The sequence below is a fragment of the Lynx rufus genome, unplaced genomic scaffold, assembly GCF_022079265.1.
Source record: "Lynx rufus isolate CCGP_SWC_20201006 ecotype Redwood Valley unplaced genomic scaffold, mLynRuf1.p SCAF_10, whole genome shotgun sequence".
Taxonomy (NCBI): Eukaryota; Metazoa; Chordata; class Mammalia; order Carnivora; family Felidae; genus Lynx; species Lynx rufus.
The window spans coordinates 74990421-75016845 of NW_025814824.1; the positions used below are offsets into that span (position 1 = coordinate 74990421).

A 26425-nucleotide genomic window follows, 5' to 3' on the forward strand; every position below is an offset into this window, starting at 1 on the left:
TCACTTCCTTTTTAAAGTTAATATATGTAAATGAAAGGCCTGAGAGGTCACTAATTTTGCTCACTTCCCATCTAGCCCTGAAAAACGATGGTTCTCAGTTGTGGTGTGGTGCAGTGGGAGGGCCTCGGTCCAAAATTGGGAGGCTTCTCTCTGAGGGACCACATGTGTGGAAAGCCCCTGGACAAGTGACTTTGGTTGGACACACGCCATGCTCTGTCTCTGAATTGACTGATATTTATGGTGCTTTTCTCTCTAAATGTCCTGCTGGATTTCTCCCTCCTTGGCTGTGAGACAATCTCAGCCACGGCCTTCCCCTGCTGAGGAGAGGTTGCTGCCTGGGGCTCTCGATAGAGCAATTCCTCTGCTGCTTCTTTAAACCACACCGTCAGGTTCTGACCTATTGTGGCAATGATGTGGGCAAGCAGGAACTGAATAGGAATCCATTCTGGTTGCATGACAGCTTTGGGAAAATCACTTCTCTGAGTTAGTTTCTGCTTAACATGACGAACTGGGGACAGAGTTGACGCTTAATGAAATAGAAAATAGGTCTGGTCACATGTTCAGTGAACACATAAGGACTGGGAGACCCTAGAATGGGCTCTATTTGAGGTACTGGAGATACAACAGGGGAGCAAATACATATAAAGTCCCTGTTGTCACAGAGCTTAATTTCTCGAAATCATACACATAAACAAGGCAGCAGCATGTCAGGTGGAGACATGCTATGGAGAAAAATAAAGAGTGCTGGGGCCGGGCGGCCTTGTGTGCGTGTGCGTGGATTCGCACGTGCGGAGTGCACGTGCGTGTGTTTACACAGGGTGGTGAGGGAAAGTCTCATTGAGCAGACGGCTTTGGGAGGTTGCCCGAAGGAAGTGAGAAAGCGAGCCGTGTGTGTGCATGTGTGTGGTGCTGGGAATAGCATTCCAGGGGAAGGCTCAGAAGTGGGACAGTGCTGGGTTTGAAGAGCAGCAGAGAGGCCAATGCACCGAGATCTCCATGAGACAGGCATCGAGTTCTGAGAAGTGTCAAGGGACAGATCACTCAGGGCTTCAAGGGCTGTAACGGCTTGAGCTTTGCTGCAAGCCAGAAGGCAAGCTTGGAGGGTTTGGGGCAGTGGAATGAGATGGTTTGACTCAGCATTTTAAGAGGATCACTCTACACCTCTTTGGGGTGTAGACTGACACAAGGAGCCAAGCACTGGGGACACAGGGCCCTTGACGGCGTTTCCGGGGTTGCCCAAGCTGCTCGGGGTGATCCAGAGGGATCGCCAGCTAAACCAGGCTTTTGAGGAGAAGAGAGTGTAAAACAATAGCGACAACAACGTGTTCTCATTTCCAGAAGGGCCTCACTCTGTGCTGGACAGTTAAGCGGTCGGGAAGGAGAAGACACGTGGCTGAGGGGCCACGGACAAGCCAGAGGAGCCACCATAGGGCAGCAGAAGATGTGTGAGCTCACCCTTCACTACCAACAATAAGGGAGCAGTAATGGGGGCTGGGGGGGAGTAAGTCAGTGATGACACGTCACTGCAATGGAGCCATTACACATGCCGGAGAAGAGTGGTGGTCTTTACAGAATCCAAGTGGGGACTGGACACGTGGGCCAGAAGCCCTCCCTCCCTGACCCCCAGGAATGTACCCCCCACCCCGGTGTACATTTGCAAGAAGGCTTGTGGTTGTTGACATAAGGCTTGTGCAGCCAAAGGGGAGACCAGAACAGCAGAGGCAGCCTGCCATGACCCTGCTGCCCCCTCGGCAGGGTTTGAACCTCTCATGGAGCAGGGGATTGGAGTGAAGGCAGAGAAGGGGTTTTCCTGGAGGTTTCTATGAGCCTGGGAGCCCAGGTGGCATCACTGCAGCCACGTGAACACCTGGGGAGGGGGGCGGGGAGTGCTTCCTTTAGTGCCCTCAGAAAGCCGGGGGAGCCTGCCATCTGCTGGCTGACTTGAGTATTGTATCCCGCTTCTCAGCTTCAGACAACTATCATCAACTTCAGAGAGAAATGTGTATTGACATTTTCTCCAGGCCAGGTGCTGTCCATTTCTCTCTTTTAAATCATCACACTTTCTCCAGGGTATGTCTTCTTCACTCCAATTTTTAGGGCCACTGGGAAAAATTAAGCGACTGGGCCAAGATCATTCAGTAATTGGAAAACGGATGCCAGCTCAGCTCTGACTGCAAAGACGATTACTTTAGAGAAGCTATGATCACGTTGGCTTTGTAAACTGTAAAGTGTTATGAGGAAACTGTCTCATGGCAGGTGTTCCTTGTGTACCGAATGGAAGAATGGATAAAGGAATCAGTATGCCAATAGATGCTCTTCAAGGCCTAAGGGGTCAGAAGACCTAGGATTCAGTCCTTGCTCAGGCACTCTGAACCTTGGAGAAGTCATCTCATGGCTCTGAAACAGCTTCACCCGCAGTTGCAAGCATTGGGCTAACACGGGAACTACTCGTTTTGACTGTGTGTGTGTGTGTGTGTGTGTGTGTTTCTTTCCGTAACACATTGAGATCTATTTTCCAGTCTTGGCGAGACTGGAGTGATTTTCAACAGGAGAGCCTTTTCCTGCTTCCTTTCTGAACTTTAAATTCATTTGTGTGGCTGGTCCTGGAGGGAGGTGGGCGGGGGAGTGAGCCCTCTGCTGGCCACTGGCATAGAGCATCCGCCCAAATCCTGGCAGGGGACACCTGTGAGTTCTTCTAACACCCCACTGACGCCAGAGGACATAGCCTGAGCAAATGCCTTTCTAGTAAGGGAGTGGGACTTCTAAAGAGCGACCCTGATTTTGTCACTCCTGCCCTAAACACCATCAGCAACTCTCAGTTGCACTCACAGGACACAAAGCCCCCAGGGCAAGGCCCAGCCATCACCTTCACCCTTTGCAATTCAGCCAGAGTCCCCTTGGCATCAATCCTTCCTCATTCTAACCACAGTAACCCCCAGGGACCCTCCCTGATTCCCCCACCCCCGCCCCCCATCCAAAGTTGGAGGAGAGATGCCTAGCGCTCTGGGACCCTACAGCCCTCCTGGTTCCTGAGGTTAGTGGGACCTCGACTCCAGCTCTGCACACCCCTAATGAGACAATGGAGCCACATCTGGAAGAGACCTGCAGGAACTGAAAGCTGTTCAGGAACTAGGTGTGGATGTGGAGTAGCTCTCTGGGCCCCCACGTCCCTGTGGGCTTTACCTTCTAAATGTCTCTCACACCATATGCCCCGTCCCCATGGCACCACTACGCAGCCCCTGCAGCACCTCCCATCTCCCACCTCTCTGCCCAAGTTGAAACTGCAACAAAAAGATGGTTTAAAGAAAAGATGCGATCATAATCATCCCCTGCTAAAAATTCCTTAGCAGCTTCCTATTGCATTTAGGAAAAAGATCAAAATCCTTATTCTGGACCAAAAGAACCTGCGGGACCAGATTCTTGCAGCTGCCTCTGTCTTTTTTCTGCATGGCCTGGCTGCCTCAGGGCCTCTAGAGGTACTCTGTCCTCTGCCTCCCCTGCCTTCTTCACTGGTTAAGCCCTACTTATTGTTTAGGTGACGATTCAGAAGCCCTTCTTCTGGGAAGCCTTCCTGCTCAGGTCCTCGTAGATGTTCTCATAGTGTCTCAGATTTACTTCTAAAACATGCAATTATAGATTCACTCAGTTTGCAATTCTACATTCACTTGTCTGATATGGTGGCTGTTGCCAGCCTTCCCCTGGCATGGAAGCCGCACAAGGCCAGGGCCCATGGTTATTTTCTTCACTTAGTGCTGCTCGTATAGGCTGTATTCAGTACTATTAAATGAAAAGGGAAAAGAGAAATCTTGGAACAAGAGAACCAATCAGCACAGCCCACAGGGATCCCCCATACCTGGAGTTGGCCAGGAATGGTGGAAAGAAGAGTGGCATGGGAGGGCCAAGCTGAGAAAGGGAGAAGGTGGGATCGATTGTCCCAAAGGATGGTGATTTGTGGACGGACTCTGTGGTAGCATTGGGGAAGTCAGCCTCATAGGCTCTTTGCTTTTAATTCCTTGTTCAAGGTTAGAAGTCCCTCTGCAGATATCCAATGGGCAAAGCTCATGTTATGTGTCCCGGCTCCCACAGGGAGGAGGGAAGAGTATCTTCTGTGGCTTCCATGGTGGTGGTGGGAGGCACAAGTAGAAATAATGGTGTAAGGCAAGCAGGCAGCTGTAACAGTGGTGCCCAGGATCCCGGAGTGTGGCCATGTCTGTCAGGGTCCCTGGGAGAGGCAAAAGTTGAGGGACTGTCTCTAAAGGTGTGGGCAATGTGGAGGAGAGCCACTAGGGCTAACACAGTTCCCAGGTCTTGAGAAGCTGAGGTGCAGAGACCATCCTTAGGCCCGAAGGGGCATGTGGGGGGAGCAGTTATCCAAAACCTGGGATGCTGAGTGGAGATGGGCGATGGACTGGCATTGTGCCTCTGTTAGGATGCAAAGAGTCACCCCCCTGTGATGCTATAGGGATGGGGCTGGAAAAGAAGTACCCTGACCCCCTAACTGCCCAGTCTCCTGCCTTCAGTGTCCCAACACTTCCCGTTTTGATCTCACCAGAAACCTGAGATATCATTCATGTAGGATGGCTTTGAAGAGTATAAGCTGGGAAAAGGGAGGGGAGCAGACAGAGGAAGGGCAAAGGGAAGACCAGACTCCTTGGAAATTCATTCTCAGTGGGGAGGCAGAAGTGGGCTTGGACTTTGAGGGTGCACTAGAATTTCAGGAGACCTTTTGAGATGGAGGAGGTGGCTGGAACAAAGCCAGAGTCACCAACTGAAGGACGTGGTTGAGGCATGGTGAGCTCATGCTTTGACTAGTATGTGGGCAGTCTGAAACTGACTATGCAGCATTGAGTGTCTTGGCCTTCCCATCCCCATATGGGGGTATCTACCACCTTCCCAGGGCCAAGGTCAAGGACTCCCATGTGATGGGGATTCTTCACCAACCGGAATTTGATTCTGGTGTGGCTTCTGGGAAGTACCTTCTCAGCTTAGTTATATCTGTATTTGGGGGAGGGGCTAGGACTGGGGCTCAGAGCCTCCCAAGGGAGCAGTCAACAGAGGGTTAAGCCTCCCTCTTAAGGCCTGATTGTTATAGGAAGCCCGTTTGTTGGGGTTTACACAGCAAGGCAAGCGTTGCTATGGCAGAATTGCAGGCAACAAGTCTTATGATCGGGAACTTCCAGTTGTGTATATAACACGATGGCATTTATTAAAGCAAGATAAACTCAGCAGCAAAGGATCTGGCCTGAGCCATGAATTCTTCTCATCCTCGCATCTGAGCCATCACATTCCATTTGAATGAGGCCTATCAGCCCAAAGGTTTTCATTAAATAAGTCCATTTGCTGAAAATCTCTGAGAGAATCAACTGGGAGTTGCTCCCCACCCCCCCCCCCCAACTTACCATGTTTTAAAAGACAAATGTGTAATGTGTGGTTCTGACTCGATATTTGCCAAGTACAAACAGATCTGCTGTGCTGGGCAATGAGTTCCCTCCCTCACGAGATGCATTCAGGCCGAGGCTGGGGGACACCGGACTCTGATTGGGGGAGAAGGAGGTATTCCTAACAGACATTCTTTCTAGTTCTAAGACCTCAGTGTTGTAGGAAGGATCCACCTGAACTTCCCCACCCTCAATCATTCTGTAACGTGTACCCATAGTGCTCATTTCCTCAGGGAAGGAGGGATGTTCACCGGCGTCCTGAGTGAGGGCAAGAACTTTGAAACCTGAGCTGAAATCCTAGTTCTATGATTAAGTGGGTAGGTAGCCATGGGCAAGTCGTTACACTTCTGTGCACCCTGTCATAAAACAGTGATAGCAGAGACAGCTAACACTTAGTGGCATTTAATATACACCAGGCACCATGGTAGGGGCCTCATCTGGATGATATCATTTATTTTTTCGTAGAAATGCTATGGAGAAGTGTGAGCAACTGTACTTTACTCATTAAGAAACTGAGACACAAAGAGGTAAGGGAACTAGGGGATGGTGCAGCCAAGGTGTGAACGCAGGCTGTCTGCCTTTGGGCATCTTGATCCTTGCTAGATAACAGTTGTCACCTCATCTATATCATGGAAGTTTTAGCAGGCTACCTTAGACGGTGGGTATAAGAGAGCCTCTGTGAGAGCACAAACCATTAGTCTTGAAAATGTTGAGTAAGAGGCTGAATCTTAAGTGGTAACCTTTTCCCAACCTCGCTCAACTTTGTTCAAAAAGGTGCTTTCCTCTCCCCCAGCCTGTAGCCTCCCACCTTTCCTTCTTCCTCTCTGACTTGACCACCATCCCTCCTCACCTTTCCTCCGTCTGTTCAAATATGGCTTTGGTGGAATTCAGGCTCAACAACGAAGGGCAAAACAACAGCGAAATTTAAAAGTACTTGTGCTTTTATTAAAAAAAAAATACAATCAGGTACTGTCCAGATGTGTTTTGGAAAGGAAGATCTCTTTAAAAATCCTTAGTTTTCATCATCATTATTATTATATTAATCATATTAATCATATCCTTAAAATCGAAACAGTATTGCTTTTCTGGTTTTTGCTGTATGAAATGTAAAAAAAAATTGGGGACGGCCTCCAATGACACACACTGAATCGTTGCGGACAAAAATAATGATAATTAATTATACAGCTTTGTGTAAAATACAGCTGGTTCTAACACCGACTACCACTGTACAGCCTACCCCTCTCCCATTTCCAGAGCCACCCAAGAGAAGGACAACCACTGTGATACTGTCACTGGAAAATTTTTTGCTGATTCAAACAACAAAACAGAAACCTGTGGAGATCATTGTCTTTGGTGCGAAGGAAATACTCGCAGGGTAGGTGAGGCGGGTGCTTCCGCCATTGGCCCCGATGATTCATGGTCAACTTTAACTCCTGACAAATACCCGGGTGTGGCTTGATGGTTGGACTGGTTGTGTTGATACTTTGGTAAAATTTGCTTCTTTCTCTGGGCCCTACTCCTCTCTCACCCAGTTGTCCCTGGAACTTACGCCCGTTTGCGCCTGCCTTCAAGGTTTCGGAAATTGCTGGGTCTCAACTTCATCTCAGCAAACTGGATTGAATATTCGTGGCCCTTCCAGTGGAACCAGTTGACACCCTGTAAAAGAGAGGAGACCTCCAGATGGGTTTCCAATAGGCAAGGTGTTCATTGATCATTGCTGCTTAGTTGACGGAACAAAAGGAGTTCTGTTTCAACCTGACCATGTGGTAGTTCATAGCTGTCTCTTGCCTATCTGTCTATTGGTCTGTGTAGTGAAAACTTCAAAGGAGTTGGCTGAATCTGACTTAGTTTTTAAGTTTTTAAAATTTTAGTCAGAAGTCACCGGCATTGGCATTGAGCTTTGAGCTGCCATTGTGAAACAAAATGGTGGCTGATGAGACTTCCCATGGGTAGGAATAGACGCTGAAGGAATTTAGGTCGTGATTGGAAGTTACAGAATTGAGTAGCTATATGCAGGGGAGTCTCTAATTCATGGGATTCTCATGGAGTATTTTAATAAGGGCTTGTATGGAATGGCAGAAAGAGCACAGGTGGAACACAAATTGTACAACCTGACATAGAGAGTTCAACCTCAACGCTCTTACTTACATACAGAGTTCAAGCTCAGGGCTCTTACTTGAGGCATAAGTGGTCTTAAACAAATCATCAAAACTTTCTGGGACTCAGTTTCACTATCTTTTTTTTTTTCCTCTTAGGGTCTGATAGTGCCAACCTTGAAAGGGTGCTATGAAAATTAAATGAACTTGTAAAGGAGTGATTATAGTACCGGGCACATTGCAGGTGCGAAGTAAATATTACCTCCCTAATCTCCACTAGGGAGAAATATCCTTGGAAATTTGGCCAAAGATTTTTCTTTCTCAAGAAAAGATTCTATTTGTGTCTGGGCCTCCTAATTCCATGTTTGACTCTTCCATACAGTCTACAGATGGTAGAGTCTGCCCTCTTCCCACTAGGGGAGGGATGTCTGCTTCCGGGAGTGCTCCTGTGAGGCCACCACCGCATTCTCTGACTCCTCTTCTCTCTCTCTTTTTTTTTAAAAATTTAAATTTACTTTTGTTTTTTTATTCTCAAGTTAGTTAACACACAGAGTAGTCTTGGCTTCAGGAGTAAAACCCAGTGATTCATCTCTTACGTGTGACACCCAGTGCTCATCCGAAGGGTGCCCTCCTTAATGCCCATCCCCCATTTAACACCCCCTCCACCCCATCAACCCTCAAGTTTGTTCTCTGTATTTAAGAGTCTCTTATGGTTTGCCTCCCTCTCTGTTTTTATCTTATTTTTCCTTCCCTTAGGTCACTCAGGGAAAGACAGATATCATCTGATTTCACTTATATGTGGAATTTTAGAAACTTAACAGATGACCCCTCTTCTCTTTAAGCTACGTAGGGCTGTGAGGGGACATGGAAAAGTTCATGGCTGGTACAATGAAGCAAAAAAAAAAAAAAAATTGAGACACTATGTGATTCTAAGTTTTTGGCATTCACTGTATCAGGCAGTGTCTGAATCTGACAGGGAGGTGACATTTGGGAAAGGCTGGCTCTCCCCATGGGCGAATGTGTCTTGACAACCCAGTCATGGTAAAGCACTGCTGCCTGATAGCTTGGGCTTTGCGCTGCCCTTCCTCTGCCCTCCTGCTTCCCTCTGACGGAGGCACAGAGCTGGAAATGAGCCCTCCTCATTCTATCCTGGAGACTGAGGCCACAGAGGGAGAGTGACGTCACAGAGTCCACGCAGCTGCCAGAGCTGGGGCAGGACTCGCATAACTCCTTCGTGGACCTTTTCTGTCAGCTCGTTCTTCTTCCAACAGTAGATGGGAAAGAAAGGTTTCCTTTTGGGCAGGCAGCTTTTGGGTTGTTCCCCCCCCACCCCCGAAGGATTTTGTATTGTCCTGGTGGTAGGGGACAAAGAAATAAAGGTGGTGGAAAAAGGCTCCTATGGAAGCATCCTTGAGGCAACATGAGAAGGTGGAAAGAGCACCCTGCTTTCACCCCTGCTTCACCTAGACAGCCTGCATTTTATCTGCTTTCCTTCTGGGCCACAGACCAAGGTTTTGTCTGAGGAGAACGTTCTGTGTTTGGAATCCACATGACTGGTGGTTGTCCCAGGATCTTCATGGGTTAACGTGGACTGCTTCTAGGATTTCACCTGACCCGCAGTGTCCCTGAGGTTTCTCCCTGCTGGGGATAGAGGTGCCACCATTTCCCGGAGGTTGCTGCCCCCTCCCAGTCTCAGCCAGAACTGAGGGGCTGGGGTGCCTGCCTGTCACCCCCAACCGGCTTCCCAAGCCCTGCCCCAGGCACTCGCGGTTTACTCACCTGACTGTGGTTGTTGTCCCCGTATCTCCCCATCAGGTTGACACGGTGACAGTTCTTGTACCAGAAAGCCCCCTTGTAGGACAGGGCACAGTTGGTAATGGCTGAGTCCGTGTCCTTGTCGTAGGTGGAGAAGGATCTGCCATTGTGGTAAGCCATGGAGTCACCTGCAGAGAGAAAACAATGGATCTGAGGAATCCCAGCTGGAGTGTCCCTGTGGGCTCCGAAGGCAGAACCGGGGTGGCCACTCAAAGGGCCTGGGGTGGCCTGGCCTTAAAACACTGGACCTGGGATTAGGGTCAAACACGGGGCTGGAGGGGACATGAGGGCTCACTCTGAGGGCTCGCTTCTCCTAGAAGCAGCATAAGGTGGTAGAAAGAAGGTTGTGGGTGGCTTTGGAAGGTCCAGCTTCAAGTCCTGTCCCTTTCATTCCCTGGTGTGATCATGCACACGTCAAGCCTCTTAATAAGCCTCAGTGTTCTCTTCTATAAAATGGAGCTAGCACATTGATTCTATCCGCCTCAGGGTGCTGTTTGGACAATGGATATGAAGGTATATGCTGAACGGGTAGAGTAGTATGTATAATGGCTGTGATTGTTGTGACTTCTGTCACTGTTTTGTATTCCTTTACATAACGGAGCTCAGAGAGTAAGGTGAGAAACCCATGTTTAATAATGGTGCACTCCCCCCAGCAAATACAAGTAGTTATTGCCACCCTGGTAATCAAACCCTTTACATATTAGAGGCCACCAAATAGTGTGTGTATCGTACAGTTATTTTTCACTATTTGTGGGGCCAGTGTTCCCTGATCCTTAGACAAGATGTCCATTTGTACGTAGCACTATCTAGGAATCCAGTTTGTCATTTAATATATTGCATTTTAGGGACATTTAAGTGCCATTTCTTTCTGTGTCCTCGTACTCCCAGCTCTGGCCAACACAGAGCACAAACATATCAAGACAGTGAAACATTTTACCCTGATATCTTGAAGCAAACTACAAAGGGTCTCGGAGGCCTTTTTAATGAGGAAGCTACCAGGAGCAGGTGGGTATGGTAGAAACAAGACGACCTCCTGTGGAGGGCCGGCTGCCATGAGAGGAGGTGGCTTTACCAGGGTCACCTTAGTGAAGGGGTTCTGGAAATGCAGGGAGAGATGGGTGGAGGTCGCATTCCTGCTGCTTAGTGGCTTTGCTTTGCCCAGTGACAATATCCTTCTTGCCTGAAGCCACTTCACTCAGAGAGACATTTATTGCCAGGTAATAAAAGGCCAGGAAGGAAAACAATTTTGGCCCGTGGGCCTCTCTCCCTTCACTACCACCAGACTGATCTCAGAAGAGTTTGCTCTCTCCTTAGATCCAACCTGGCTCTCAGCAAATCTTTACCTGGAGACACTTCCCATTATGGATGTTTCCCCGAGGGGCTCAGAGAGGTTGGAAACATAGCATAGCTCTGTCTTTTGTGTTTTCATAGATGTAACTGGATGCCACCCCAAAGCAGGTAAGGGTGCTACCGGGGGGTCCTGCCAGCAGACCCCATCCCTCCTTGTTACCAAGCACACTCGTCCGCAGCCAGGCCTGCCCCCCTGGGTACACCTTCTACAAGCTGCTTCACCCCAGGTCAAATCACCCAACTTTTCTGGGCCTCAGTTTCTTCATCTGTGTAACAGCAATATCTTCCTGGAGGAGTTTCTGTGAGAACTGAGGAGGGGTGATGCATGTGGAATATCTGTAGAAGACGCTACCTAGTGGCCTGGATGCGTGTTGCTTCTTTAATTTCTCCTCTACCATAGAGCCAGAAAAACCACACCAAGGCCATTTCAAGTCCATGAAATCTTCAAGATCTGAGCTAGGTTTTGTACCAGAAAGGGAATGAAAGGGCCACTTGAAAGTCAGTGAGCTGGGGCGCCTGGGTAGCTCAGTTAGTTGGGTGACAAACTCTTGATTTCGGGTCAGGTCATGATTTCGAGGTTCATAGGATCAAGTGTCATGTCGGGCTCTGTGCTGACAGTGCAGAGCCTGCTTGGAATTCTCTCTCCCTCTCTCTCTGCCCCTCCCCTACTTGCGTTCTCTGTCTCTCTCTCTCTCTCAAAATAAATAAACACACACACAAAAAAAGGCAGTGAGCTTCTGGTCATGAAGGTGTGCAGGCTGAGGCTGGATGACCACGTGGCAAGGATGTCTTAGAAAAGATTCGAGCAGTTAGTGATGGAGAGGATTGTCTGCTACTCAGAGTGTGGTCCACAGACCAGCAGCATCCCCAGACAGTGGCATCACCAGGGAATCTGTATGAAATGCAGAATCTTGGGGATGTCAGCCCCCGCACATTAACAGGGTCCCCTGGGGTCATATGTGCACAATAAATTTAGATGTACTGGATTAGATGAGTATTTAGGCCTCCAGGAGACTGTTTTTCTGTCCACCTAAAACTGCTATCTAGAAATGGGTATGAAAAAGACATATTTTCTGATTCCCAACCTACTCTGTTCTGGTGACTAAAATATCTAGCCAGCTCTGTTCAGCTGACGTTCTGGATTAGTACCTAATAAGGATTCAGGAATTTTGTTGATCTGATAAGTGGATGGATTAATGAAGCAAGGAGTGATGAGGAAATTAGCTAAAAACACAAGGAAGGCTTTTTGTGGTTCCAGAGACCGGAAGTGTGGCTACCCCATACCTACCCGCGGTCCCGCTGTACCCCTCCACTTTCAGCTTGTAGCGAGTCTTGGCATCTCCCACGCTGAACCTGTCGTAGACGGCGTAGGCGGTCTTCCCGTGGTCGCGCAAGTCCACCCGGAGCTCGTACTGCCCTTGGGCTGTGATTTTGTGTAGATTGTCCAGCCCTGTGGAGGACAGGCAAGGGTTACAGAGGCAGCACGAGTGACCGAGGCCATTGTTTCTACTCCATCCACCCCATAGGAACAGCAAGTTAGGCTCTCGAAAGAGGCTGGTGTCACATAAACCTGGGCTTGCAGTTTGGTCCACTCCTCACTGGCACAACACCGGGCAAAATACAGGATGTTTCTGAGCCTTGGGTAAAATTGGGTTGACATCTTTGTCCTGCCAACTTCCTAGGGCATTGTGAAGATCAAAGTGGAGGTGCCTGGGTGGCTCCATGGATGAAGAGTAGGACTCTTGATCTCGGCTCATGGTTTGTGAGATCAAGTCCTGCATCCCGCTCTGAGCAGACAGCGCGAAGCCTGCTTGGGATTCTATCTCTCCCTCTCTCTCTGCCCCTTCTCCCCTTCTTCCTCTCTCAAAATAAATAAATAAGCATTTTAAAAAAGGATCAAAGGAGATAAGGTGGAGAAAGCACCTTTTCAACTCCCAAGCTTCTTGCAAGAGAGAGGCAATGGTTGCCAGCTGGACAGACATGCTGGGGCCCTGGGCACCAGAGTGCGGAACAGTGTCCTCTATGGGGAGATTGTCTGCAAGTGCGAGCTGCATGTGCGGATGGATGGACGGATGGATGGACGGATGGATGGATGGACGGGTGGATGGATGATGGCATTGTGGTGTTGGTCTGGGGGAATTTCAAGAGGCCGCTCAACTGCTTATTGGCTAGATTCCCGCGGGCACACAGCTTCATCTCTCTCTCCCACGCGCAAAGTGGGGATTTCGAACCTTGCATGAGTGCCACGAGGCTCAAGGATAGACCAGAGGTTTATTTTATTTTGTTTATTTACTTATTTTGAGAGAGAGAGAGAGAGTGTGTGTGTGAGAGAGCACGAGTGGGGGAGGGGCGGAGAGAAAGGGAGAGAGAGAAAATCCCATGCAGGCTCCACATTCTGAGCTGAGCCTGATGAAGGGCTTGATCTTATGACCGATCCTGAGATCATGACCTGAGCCAAAATCAAGAGTCGGACACTCACCTGACTGATCCACCCAGGTGCCTCAACCAGAGTTTTATTTTTAATGACCTAGAGAATTTAACGTCTTTTCCATTGAAGATTTGCAATTCTGCGTCTACTACCACAGCCACCGTTTCCTCCTAGCTTCCTTCTCTCCCATGGGTTGTTGTTAGGACAAATGACAAGGAGGGCAGAAATGGGCAGTTGGGACACCAACATGCAGGGCTGCATTACCAAGCCAGAATTCTTCTCTGCGGTCCCCAAACCCAGCAGCATAGGCTTTCCAGTTGCGATAGAAATCCTCACGTCCATTCTTGCGTCTCAGGAACACCTATAACATAACCAAGGAATCAGGGTGCGCTTTAGCTATTGAAAGAAAGGGAAGGAATCTGAGAGGAAGAACATCAGACTGGGAAAAGCATCCTTCCCCAGCTCTGTGCGAAACTAATTTGCTGTGTTACTCTGGGCAGGCCACCTCCACCTGAAAAACAGGGATTAAAAATACCACCTAGCTTTGGGTGATAATGATGTGTCAAGGCAGAGGTTCTAAATGCACCCTCTGGTGTAGGATGTTGCTGGTGGGGGAGGCCATGCACGTGGGTACAGGGGTATATGGGCACTCTCTTCACTCTATGCCCACTTTGGCTGTGAACCTAAAACTGCTCTGAAAAACAAAGTTTATGAATTAAAAAAAAATACTACCCAGCTCGAACAGTAATGGGATTGCAAATAATTCATGTGAAACTCTTAGCACAGTGCCTGGTGGTTAGCAAATGCTAATTAATCCACATGATAGGCTCCATGACCACCGTCAAGCTGTTTGAGGATCAGATGAGATAAATTACAAGAAAATTATTTTCTCATTGTTTTTTAATCCTCCGTTTCTTTCCCATTCCTTTGTTTAAGAGATAGTTCCTGAGTGTCTCTGTGTGACAGGCACTGTCTTGCAAAACCTCATGCACATTTGGTGTCTGAGTGCATGGGGAGGACCTCCCCCTCCCCCCTCCTACCCCTGCTGAGCCCTCTGCCCCCAAGCTCCGTGACGAGGACTCTGGAGCCTGTTTCGGTGATACTCACGATCCATCCACCCCCATCAGAGGTCATGTCACAGAAGACTTCCAGAGCCTGGGCCTTATCACCATTCAGATAAATGGTGTAGAGGCCAGAGGTCGTGTCTCCATTCAGCATTGCTTGGGAGCAGTCCCTGGGGAATGGGTATAGGAGTCCAACTGCAGGATAAGAAGGAAGAGTGGCCCTCTTAGAGAAGGAGGATTGGGTTAGGGGATTTCAAACTGCCCCTCTACCGTGTATTAGCTAGATGTCTATGAGTAAGCAACTTAACCTCTCTGCGGCTCTGTTCTCTCATGTTCAAGATAAGGATAAAACCCATTTGGTGGGGGTGCAATGAGGCTTTAGAGATTACGGATATAAGGGACCCATCTCAGTCTCTTATATTCATGGAAACCACCAATGATATCAGTGGGAGGAGAACTGAGCCCCTGTGAGGAGCGTGTATCGGGCTGACCTTGATCTACCTCAAGCAGCCAGGCAACACCTGATGAAGACCTAGGTCCTGGCCAGATGGCTGGGTCTTAGGCACCCACAGGTGGCTCACTGTGGATCAGGACACTCTATTGGGCATCAAATAATGATGCATCCCAATCTCTTCAGAGGATTTGGAAGCCAAAGACAAGGATTCTAGTCTTGAACTTACACTTCCTTGTCTTGGGACACTGGAGAAGTCATTTAACTGCCCTGAGCCCGGGAGTCTTAGAGGGACCAAACAAGAATGTCTGGGGAATTTCCAAGTGATGTGATGCAAAAAGAATAAAACTTGATAGACATGGACAATTCTGGAGCTGTGCTTAGCAGGTGGGATGGAGAACTGACGGTCACAGCAGTTCTTTTTTTCTGATCTGACCTCCTCCCTGTACTGCACCTTCACTGGAGGTTGTATCATTAGCTGTTTCCTTGTTTCTTTCCCGGCTCTGGTCTGGGAGCATCTTTAAAGCACATTCAAATTTCTGTGCTCCCAGTACCCGGCATGAGATCTGGCAAAGAGATAACTTTCAATTTTGCACCTCCCTCAGTAGATGTGTGCAGATTGACTTGTGGGGAGTGTGAAGGGCCAGAGGCAGCACCGGAATGCACTCTGTGTACCCCACATCCAGGCCTTTCCAAAGGCTGACTCCCCCCTCCCTCAGGAAGGCATGCTTCCTCTTAATTCACCAATGAAATGCCTTGCATGTTCTCTATCTGCCAAAGATAGCCCATGTCTGCGGTGTAGGGGTGGTTCTCTGGGCCTGGAACATCTGAGCCCAGATCAGACTCTAAGTCATGCTATAGCCTTGAGCAGGTCATTTTGTGTCTGGGAGCCTCTGCTACCCCAACAGAAAACTGGGCATGATAATCCTACCGTCTTGGTGGGAGGACTGCTTTTGATTTTGAATGTGGACAGGCTTTGTAAATGCTGACATGCTGAAGGAGAGAAAAAGGGACACAGCTTACGATGAGCTTTGACCATGGACCACACCCTGGGCTAGGAGATCAAGGTCCTTATGGGGAAGGGATGCTTATTGATCCCATTGTATAGATGAAGAAACTGAGGCTTATAAAATGACAGCAACTTTCCTAAATCACACACGAGCAAGTGGTGGAGATAGGGATTGAATATAGATGTCTCCCTACTGGCCCTCCTTCCTTTTCATAATGAGGTCCTTAACTTCCTGTACCCACATCCATCAGGCTTTCAGGTAGTAGCAAGGCATTGATCCTTTTAAGGGGTTTGATGGAAAAATTTTCTCAGAGTCAGAGGAGAAGAGGAGGGTTGGTCTAATCTCACAAAGTTTGACCTCAAGACTCAGATATACTCTGAGACTCTTACTCGTGGTAAAGATGGTCTGGACCAGCTTGCTCCTCAGGGGCCCATTCAATGCCTGGATCTTGGCTGTGTAGTGGGTGGATGGGCTCAGCTCTGCCAGGCTATAGGAGGTGGTTTCTGGACCCACAATGACTTCCTAAGGGCAGAAGAGAGAATATAATAGTTTTTGGCCACATAAATCATCAGTGTACAGATGATACATTCATTCATTCACCCATCCATTCATTTCTTCATTCAGAAGAATCCACTGAGTCTCACTCTGTGCCAGGCTCCATGCTTACTTCTGGGACATCAGAAATGGGGAGACTGAGGCATGAGGAAAGGTGCTGAAGCCAGAGGGGGTGAGCAAATGAAAATAATATGAGAAGGTAATGATTTATCTCAAACACACTTGATTTTGGGTGGTGGAGTGGTGGAAGAAGTGGGAAAAGACCAGATGCCAAAGGGCCTTAAATGCCAAGCTGTGGAAATTGAAGTTTATCATGATAAGCTGCAGATTCCCAAAAGGGCTTTTGAACAAATGAATGATGTGAACCCAACTTAATTTGGTAGCAAGGTGAATCACGCAAAGGGCAAAAGGTTTAGAGACCAGTTATACCAGTGGCCCCTAATATGGCACTTTTTCATCCTCCTCTGGGAAACTTTAAAATAATGTAACACCTGGGCTCCATCCCAGACTGACTGCGTCATAAGAGCCAGAAGTGGGGCTCTGCCGGGTGCATATTTAAGAAGCTCCTCAGATGATTCTCATGCAGTCAGTCTGGGGATCTCTTGAGTCGGGGGATGACTGCAGTAGTTCAGTAGGCATGGCACAATGAAAGTCTGAGCTGAGCTGGCATGTCTCTTTCCCAGGACAGAACTGTCCAGGAGAGGTGTACATGTGCCTCTGCTGTCAGACGTCTCCTAACTACCCCTGTAGGTTGTGATTTTGCTTACTGGGCTGCTGTCCAGAGGATATTAATTTCAGCTTTCAAGAGATCTTCTTCCTTTTCAAACCCTCTTTCTAGCTTCCAATGCCTGAGAATTCACCTTTTAGCAGATGACTTTGGTGTCTGGAATTGAAATTCAACCTACAACCTTCAACCTACGCTTCTGGCAAACCAAACTCATCAGTGCTGTCTACAACCTGCAAACACAGCCAACAAGGTGTAGGCAATAATGAGGCAGTGTGGAGGTGCCTGGAAGGTTCTCTCGCACCGTCGCACCAGGAAGGTGAGGTTATCCTGATTCTTCCAGATGGAGGGTGGGGGCTGAATTTCAAAGGAGCTGCAAGACTTGCTCTCTCCCCACGATTTGTTGGTGGCAGAAGACGGTCTTGCATTCTGTCTCCCAACATCCTGCCCAGGACTCTTTCCTCCTTCACCAGGTTGATTTTCTTGGGTGAAACATACAAACTCAGGGATTGGACATGCAGCAAAGTAAGTCAGTAAGTGGACACTAGTGACCTGGTGACCTTTGTGTGGTCCCCAGGTCTGGTCCCTGGGGAAGGATCAGGTGCAAAGCTGGGTTCATTGAATTACTTTGGCGATACAATTACCCCTCAACTCTTCCGGCTGCTGTGGAAAGTGGCTTTCTATGCAGTCAGGGTAGATCGAAATGAGGCTCAGGACTTCAGGTAAACAAAGTCCTAGAAGGCCTGACTAGGAAGGGACTTTCAAGATTGGTGAGTCCAATGCATTCATTTCACATTATGTGAACACTGACACAAGGTGCTTATGTAAAGGACTGCCTCTATGAACACAGGGAGTTAGTTTGTTGTTATTCCAACTCAAAGAAGGGCCATGGTAGAGACTAGAAATGTGTGTTCACTTCTAGTTAAACATGGGAGAGTGGATATGCCAGTTTAGTTCTATCTTCTTCTGAAACCCACTACAATGAGGGTAAAGGGGTATAAAGTATAAGCCCACAAGGATGAGGTGGATGATAGAGGGGACAGATACAGGCATGCAATGTCAACAGGATCTTGACAGATGGGAAGGGGTGCCATGGAGTGACAAGTGAGGGGGCAGAGCTGAGAAAGCTGGGGCATAACTGACTAAGCGGGTGGGGCCAGTCAGAAGCGGGTTGATGAACACCACAGAGTCCAGCAAGTTCAGGAATGGAATGTGTACAAAAGCAAAGCTGCCTTTGAAGACTAGTGTGGGGCATGGCTGAACAAAGGTGTGTTTAAAAGCTTAAATAGGGGGGCGCCTGGGTGGCGCAGTCGGTTAAGCGTCCGACTTCAGCCAGGTCACGATCTCGCGGTCCGTGAGTTCGAGCCCCGCGTCGGGCTCTGGGCTGATGGCTCGGAGCCTGGAGCCTGTTTCCGATTCTGTGTCTCCCTCTCTCTCTGCCCCTCCCCTGTTCATGCTCTGTCTCTCTCTGTCCCAAAAATAAATAAACGTTGAAAAAAAAATTAAAAAAAAAAAAGCTTAAATAGGGAATAGATGCCAAGCTCTCCAACAGTCTAGAGGACTCCAAGCTCTCCAAGCTCTCTTCAACAGTCTAGAGGACTGTCCTTCCCAGTCTAGATGAAAGGCTGAGGTTACTCTCTGGAGAGACTAAGCCAGAGAGAAGATTCTGGATTGTAATCCACCAGGCTCAGTGGTGCTACAGTGGAAACAGAAATGAAGGTTTGTTCACATAGGAGCCCAGGCTCTTCTTCCACCTATGCTCCTAGCAGCTTGGTTTGAAAGGGTTGGAGGAACCTCTAGAGAGATGGATTAGCTCAAGAGCAAAGGCTTATAGTACCACTATTTGTGAGTCCCCCAACAAAATGACTGGGTACTTGCTTACTCACTCTATGTTGAGCCCCATAGTTGACAAGACCTGTGAATGCATTTGGGACTCCCAATAAACTGTTTCATTCTTGGCTCAAGGACAAAAGGGCCATCGGGCATTGGGTGGGAGTCTCCAACATGAAAGAAGACCCAACCGAACAACAGCAGTGGAACCGAAAGAAAGAAAGAAAGAAACTTGGAAGAGACACTATTCAGGTTGTAGAATAAAATACCAGTAACATATATTCTTAGAGATAACAAGAAAATGATGCACGGAATATAAACAATATGCTAGAAGAAGATGAATGAACAGGGAATAAGTAAAAGATCTTGGAAATGTAAAATGTGATGACCAAAATTAAAAATTCAGTAACAAGTTTAGAAAATAAAGTTTAGGGGCGCCTGGGTGGCGCAGTCGGTTAAGCGTCCGACTTCAGCCAGGTCACGATCTCGCGGTCCGTGAGTTCGAGCCCCGCGTCGGGCTCTGGGCTGATGGCTCAGAGCCTGGAGCCTGTTTCCGATTCTGTGTCTCCCTCTCTCTCTGCCCCTCCCCCATTCATGCTCTGTCTCTCTCTGTCCCAAAAATAAATAAAAACGTTGAAAAAAAATTAAAAAAAAAAAGAAAATAAAGTTTAGAGATAAAGTTCACTTATGTGAAAGGAACAGCTAAAGTTATTTCAAATTGGAAAGTACGGGAAAAAGAGGAGAGCATATAAATAACTGCTGTAAACAGTATTAACGGTTGATGGCATAAGAACATGGTGATGTATGTTTCAATATCTAATGGAATGATACCATCTGTGACATTGTATATATGGCAAATATTCTGAAGAAGCCTTTGGCTTTTGCTTAATAAAACATTAAAGCACCATGAACCCAGCTCCTAAAATGTCCTCGAGTCTTGTGAGCAGTGGTTTTTGATCTTGGCGGGCTATCAAAACTGGAGTCTGGTTAAAATGAGACAGGGAGGCTGGAGAATATGATTCAGAAGGTCTGGCATGACATCCAGTCCCTATTAATTTGTTTTTTTTTTCTTCTCAGCTCCCTAGCTGTATTGGGGAGAAACAACCCTAGGGTAATTCTTTTCTCTTTTGAGGATCATGTACATGTTTCAAACAGCAGTAGAGAGTTTATATACTTCAAGCTACCTTGACTGTACCATCCACAGATTCATACACCAATAGGTAACCGGTGACAGATGCCCTGGGGGGTCTCCAGGTGAGGAGAGCAGTTTCCGACTGAACGTCAGTAGCAGTCAAGTCTCTTGGAGAATCAAGGTCTGCAGAAGATAAGTCATTTATTATGAAATACGTCAGCAACTATAGGACAGAAATCCCTGGCTGGGTTATCAGGAAGCCTGGGTTCAAGTCCTTGCCCTACTGTTGACCTGTATGACCTTGGGCAGAACCTTCCCCATCAGTAAATGAGGAGGTTGAGTCATGTGATCTCTAAAGACATAATTCTCTGTAGTTCATCTCATCCTAAGGGCCAGATTTTCCTGAGCTCTACATACTCTTGATTGGTCTTGGGTGGATTTAGGGAGAAAGACACAGCTGTGAACGTAATTACCAACCTCTCTTGCTCTTCAGTAACAGGACAGATGAATGCTGATATTGGCATTCACCTCTACTGAGAGGATGCTTCCTCTATTTCCCAGCTTGCCACAGTTTGTAAGAAGATCTCAATGTATAAAAACCCAATGGACGTCTAGGAAAACGTGCCTGAAACATCTTTCTCTTAAAAATATTTCCCTGCCTAGAACATGGATCATTAAACAGTGGGTTTGGGGCCAGTGGGGCCTGGTTTTCCACTTAAAAAGCCCTCCTTTTAAAACCATTTCCTAGTCCATGGGGAGAACAGGTCATTTCAGTTCAAAAGGAAATGGTGTGTTTCTTAAGGTCCTGACTGAGTGGGCACTGGTGAGTTTAGCTGATGCTGACATCATCACATTGCAAGGATCTGACTTAAGAAAGAAGGGTTAGAGAGCATGAGCACTGAAGATGAAGGCTGTGGGTGGGCGTCTTCCCAATCCCAGCATCTTTGTACCTGTTGTGAACTTGGTAGTGATGACTGAACTCTTCTGAGGCCCTTTCTCTGCAAAGATTCTCAGCACATATTCCGTGGCAGGCTCGAGGTCGGTCAGAGCATACTCCACTGTGTTCCCGGACACCGTGCGTGTAATTTCTGGCACTAGACATAAAATACACACACCGAGGCAGTTACCTCTCCCTGTGTGAGCCGTCAGCACACTTGGCACATGGCACACACATCTACTTCTAGCAACAATTTTCAGTGACCCTGCAGAAAGGCAGGTTTTGATTTCTGAAATGACACACCCTCCTCGCTCTGTATATGAGGAGTGCTCACCTCATATACAAAGGATTTATCACACGGGGACTGGATTTTTCCGGGCACCACTGAAAAGAAAGGGGACGGGGTGGGGGGGGTCAGGGCTTTCCACATGGTGCTGGCTGGGGCAGCTTTGTAGCTGAGGTGTGGGAACCAGCTAGAGGAGAGTTGTAGCTAATGTCCCCAAGCCTAGGGCTGCCCAGATTTAATGTGTCCCATTGCTTGCTCTCACCTCCTTTTGGCTTACTGTCATGTCCTTTTATAATTTGACAGATGTTGTCAAATCATGAGGCTGGGGAGCCACAAAAATTGGGCAACTGCAGACACGCCAGAGCCTGGTTACTGCTTCCCAGACCCCTTTGGGTCAAGTCCAATGACAGATACTGAACCATGGTGCCAGGCATGTGTGTTTATTTCTGAGTCACATGTGACTGACCACCTTGGCTTGCCCGGGACTGAGAGGTTTCTCAGGGTGTGGGGCTTTTAGTGCTGAAACTGGGAAAGCCCTGGGTAAACTGGGATGAACTGGTCATCCTGTCTGTCATCCCTGAAACCCCCTTTTCTAGACCTGCCTCGACTTGTTCCATAATCACTATGAACTATAGTCTAATTTACTATATATAGGTGTGATAACCCCAGATTCCCTGACTCGGAGGAGTTTGCTCTTGGGGAATATTTAAGAATTGAAGAGATGAATGAATGAATGAATGAATGAATGAAGAAACAGAAGTGTAAAAAGAATAAACCCAAGAATCTCTCTTCCCTCAACCCCCAACTTGCTCTATGCTTACAAAGAACTCTCTTAGCTAGTGTCCAAGGGAGAATTAAGATTTTCAGAGGCCCCAGACATGGGTTATGGTGCCTTTCACATTGTCACTGCAAGTAAAACAATACTGAACCATAAAATATGAAAACTTCCATATGCTTTGGGATTAAGATAGGAAAATTTTTTTCTAGGGTAGCTCATTACAAAAACATGAATTCATTTACCGAAAAGAAATCTCTTTCTCCTCTCTCTTATTTGTATTTGATCTTATGTTTTGGTGGTCATGGCGTGCTGGTGCCCTGAACAAGTGTTTAGTCTTATAACTGAGTAAATGAATTAGCACAGATATCCGCAAAGACAAGGAGAAATCACTTCTGATTTCTCAATCACGCCTGTTACAACTGGCTCCCTCTGTGGCCTCTAAGAATCCCAGGTTCTCCAGCACCTCCTGAAATGGCCTGTTTATTTTAAATTTTTAAAAATTTTTCATTTAATTTTGAGAGAGAGAGACAGAGTATGAGCAGGGGCGGGGCACAGAGAGAGAGGGAGGCACAGAGAGAGAGGGAGACACAGAATCCAAAGCAGGCTCCAGGCTCTGAGCTGTCAGCACAGAGCCCGACGGGGGGCTCAAACCCACGAGCCATGAGATCATGACCTGAGCCAAAGTCAGACACTTAACTGACTGAGCCACCCAGGCGCCCCTGAAATGGCCTGTTTAAGACTCAAGATTTTGAACTCATTCTTTGTAAGAGATGACAACTGCTGCTTAGAGAGGAAGTCTCACAGTGATAGGCAGGGACACTAGCAGGGGAGGAGGGACAGGCTGGGGAGACACATGCAGGCTGGAGATGTGCTCTTTGTTTTCCTTGAAATTACCTCCTGGCCTTCCTTGGTGTAACCACAACACTGATGCTCTTGATTCGTCAGCAAGCACATGAGGATGGGTAAGGCCTCCCTTGCCCCCACCCTGGCCAGGCCCTCCACACCCACCCATCCAGCCCCAGCCTTCGGCCCATGAGTCTATTCTGAGGTTGACAGCCGCAAGGACGTCTCTGGCCTTCCAGCTTACCCGTGTAGTTTTGCCATCCTGGACCAAAGGTGACGGGGAAGAGGTAGAACAGGACAGACACTCCTCCTGGTGGGGAGGGTCTCAGACATGACCTTACCTCTCTCCCCTGTGTAGGAGATGACGTAACTGTCCACAGGGGCAATGGCTGGCTGCCACATGGCCAAGGCTTCTGAGTCAGTGATGTTGGCTGTCACCAGGCCAGATGGGCCATCCAGGGCTGCAAAGAGAGGTGACTATATGTTGGAGAGATAGGCAGTCATGGGGTAGGACATCAGACACAGCTGCTCTGCAGTCTCCCTGCTCCTAGATTCCTGGTGTTGGGGTTGGGACACAGTGTCTGTTGTGTGGACAGTTCCGAGTCCTGAGTCTGGAGCCAGGACCACCTTGGTTGGAGTCATGATTCCTTCCCTTGCTGGTTAGGTAATCTTGGGTCTCTACTTCCCTACTTGTAAAATGGGGATACTGATTCTGTCTGGCTTTATCCTCAGTGTTATTTTGATGCTCACATGATATTGGAGGTGAAAAGGAGCTACATAAACTGTAAAGGGCTGGGCACATGATGAGGGTTATCATTATAGTTCATATCACTTGTTACAAAAACAGGGGGCACAGGCGGCCAGAGGCTCTTCTGGGCTTTAAAGGATAGCTCCAGTTAGGTGGCTCACAGGCAACATAGAGCCAGGCCCCAGAGGCTGCGACCCTGGGTTCTACCACAGCTTCTCTGCCTAGTGTCGGTGTGCCCTTCTCCAAACCTCACTTTCTTCAGGTATCAGAGGGCGGCTGCTCTAAGGATGAACTAGACGATGTGTGTGAAATGTCTGGGATAGCGCTAGCTCACTGCAGCTGCTATTGTTACTTTTTTTTTTTTTTTGAGTGGGGAAAAGGGGCAGAGGGAGAGGGAGAGAGAACCCTAAGCAGGCTCCACACCCAGTGCAGAGCCTGATGCCAGATTGCATCTCATGCCCCATGAGATCATGACCTGAACAAAAATCAAGAGTTGGATGCTTAACTGACTGAGCCACCCATACTACCCGATATCCCTTTCTCAGAAACTAACCTAAATACGACTGTTGCCCCCTAGCATCTGCATTTATTACTCAGTTATTCTAGGACAATGGCCCTGGGAGGGTGGAGGGCAGCAGTCATTAGTTTACTTCAAAGATGAGGCTCCTGAGCTCCAAGAGATGTGATGACCCGCCTGAGAAGCAGGAGGAGGCAGAATAATTTTGGAAGCCCACACGGTCTGCTCTGAGTTCCTTCCTGTTTCGGCCTGCCTGTACAGGATCTCCTTTAAATGCCGAGGACAATGGGCCTCAGGAGGAAGTGCACCCAGCTTTTGCAATCTGTTGCCACGGAGAGTCATGAATGAAAGATTTCTATGGGGGAAATAGGGCCTGTGTGGCAGGGCGGACAGGACTCTGGGTTCAGATGGGATGTTTTAATTGCATATTATCAACTTTTTTAGACTATTAGGATATTTTTAAAATTTCCTATGAGGCCCATTCTTTGGATCCCTTAATGGATTAGACTGGATAATTGCTCGTCTATCAAAGGATAAATTGTTCAGAGACATGGCTGCCTGAAAAGAAATTTTCCACTTCATTCTCCTTCAGTGCAATTCATTATTTCCCCCTCCTTACAGCATGCTGTACAAATCAGGTTATAATAGGACAATAATCCTCTATTTAGAAGAACACAGGGCTTGGAGTGAGGCTGACCCAAGTTCAAATTTGCTTCAGCAATCACTAGTTCTGTGGCCTTGGCCAAGGTATTTAATTTCCCTGGATCTTGGTTGTGTCTTCTGCAAAATGGGAATGATAACAGCCATTTTAATGATTTAACAGCAAAGGGTTTAGTAACAGTGCCTGGAATACAGTGACTGCCCAATCAAGAGTACTTTATGGCTGTCCCTGCTACATGTCAGTGTGAAGCACCCGTTTGGAAGGACTGTCTCAATAGGCAGGGAGGGAAGGAGGTGGATTAATGTGCACAGTCATTTACGTTTACAGAAGCTTTACAGATATCATTTCATGTGATCCTTACAGCACCTTCTGCAAAGGAAGCAGAATTATACCCATCTTACAGAGAAGGAAACCAGATCCTAGAAAAATTAACTGATAGCTCATGTATCTAGAAGTGGTAGACTTGGGATTTCAATCCAGGTCAGTGTGACTCCCAAACTTGTACTCTTTCTTCCACACTAACCCAAGGAATGGGAGGCCCAGGGAGGGTAAGGATGAAGGCAAGTTTACCCTGCCCATAAAAGGCTGGGGATGGGCCAGAAATGAGGTCTCCTGTGCTCCAAATTCAGTCCATTTTCCACTAGGGTTTCCCAAATAAAAGAAAATTTTCCAGCTGCTGAGTCATGAGCAATAATACGGAAGGTGAGAAAAACACCTGTGGTGAACGATCCTGAGACGGGTTCACTTTCCTCAAAGCCCTTCACGGCGATGACGCTGACGAGGTATTCTGCTCCAGGCAAGAGCTTCGCCAGTCTGGTCTGAGTCTTGGTCCCGTCCACAGTTACCACTGAGGGTGTCCCTGGAACCCGGCAAAAGCAAGATCGGGAATGGTGAACCTCACTGAAACATACCATCGCCCCAAGAATGGTGTATCCAATTTGGAAATGAAACTATGCCTTTATCCAGTACCATTTTCTTGACTTCCTCTCATTTGCTCCTACCCTCTGGCGTAAGAGAAGAGGCCTTACTTTTTGTATAATACTTTTTTTCCATCCATGCAGATGCCAAAAAGCAAGCCAGGAGAGGAAAAAACATGAAATCACAACGTGCTAAAAATGGCAAGTTTCCGTTCAGTAGAGAGTTGGCACGTCATGCACATTTTATTTATTTATTTTTCCCACAAAGACTATGAAAAGCTCACTCTTCATGTATATCTGATATATTTAACCCATTGTCTTAGCTTTGGAATATACAGACTCCCTTACTAGCAGAGATCCTACTCTTTAAGAAAAGAAGATGGTCATAGTCAAGTTCGTACTTATATTTATTTAAAAGGCCTGAATTCATACTTCTTAGAATTTCAGGGCTGGTGAGGAGCTTGTATATCAGCTGGCCAAACTTCCACTGGGCTGCTACATCATCCCTTTGAAGAGGTATCAACCATCCTTTCTGTATATCCTTCTGCTTGCCAGAATGTCTTGAGGCAGATTTGACTGTGTATCCCCGCCCCCGCCGCCCCCAGCCAAGCATGGTCTTTGTTGTGGCCCCTGTGCGCTGGACTAGAACTCTCAGCTCTACTAAGTCACAACTCCCCATCTGTACTGAGACAGGCCGATTTGGAAATCAAAGGGTAAAACTTCACATACATCCAGCTCAAGATCAACTTTTCAGATAAGTGTGCTCAAAGAGAAAAAGGCCAGTGTATTTAGAGTCTCTACCATTATGAGAAAACAACATTGGGGTCCATTTCTTTTTTCTTTTA

At 47.6% G+C, this 26425-nt stretch overlaps 1 protein-coding gene across 1 annotated transcript in view; it reads right to left on the bottom strand.

The window, feature by feature from the left end:
- Window positions 1–6983: 6983 nt before the first annotated feature.
- The window catches only part of TNC (tenascin C), a 65681-nt gene continuing 46239 nt past the window's right edge, over window positions 6984–26425 (bottom strand). Inside the window, exons 18-27 of the mRNA XM_047068511.1 lie at window positions 25379–25522; window positions 23079–23198; window positions 20844–20987; window positions 19946–20076; window positions 16042–16174; window positions 14235–14386; window positions 13392–13488; window positions 11988–12149; window positions 9314–9477; window positions 6984–7094 (exon numbers count right to left, since the gene is read on the bottom strand). Of these exons, the coding sequence (XP_046924467.1) occupies window positions 6984–7094; window positions 9314–9477; window positions 11988–12149; window positions 13392–13488; window positions 14235–14386; window positions 16042–16174; window positions 19946–20076; window positions 20844–20987; window positions 23079–23198; window positions 25379–25522 (1358 nt within the window). The remainder of the gene's footprint in view (window positions 7095–9313; window positions 9478–11987; window positions 12150–13391; window positions 13489–14234; window positions 14387–16041; window positions 16175–19945; window positions 20077–20843; window positions 20988–23078; window positions 23199–25378; window positions 25523–26425) is intronic.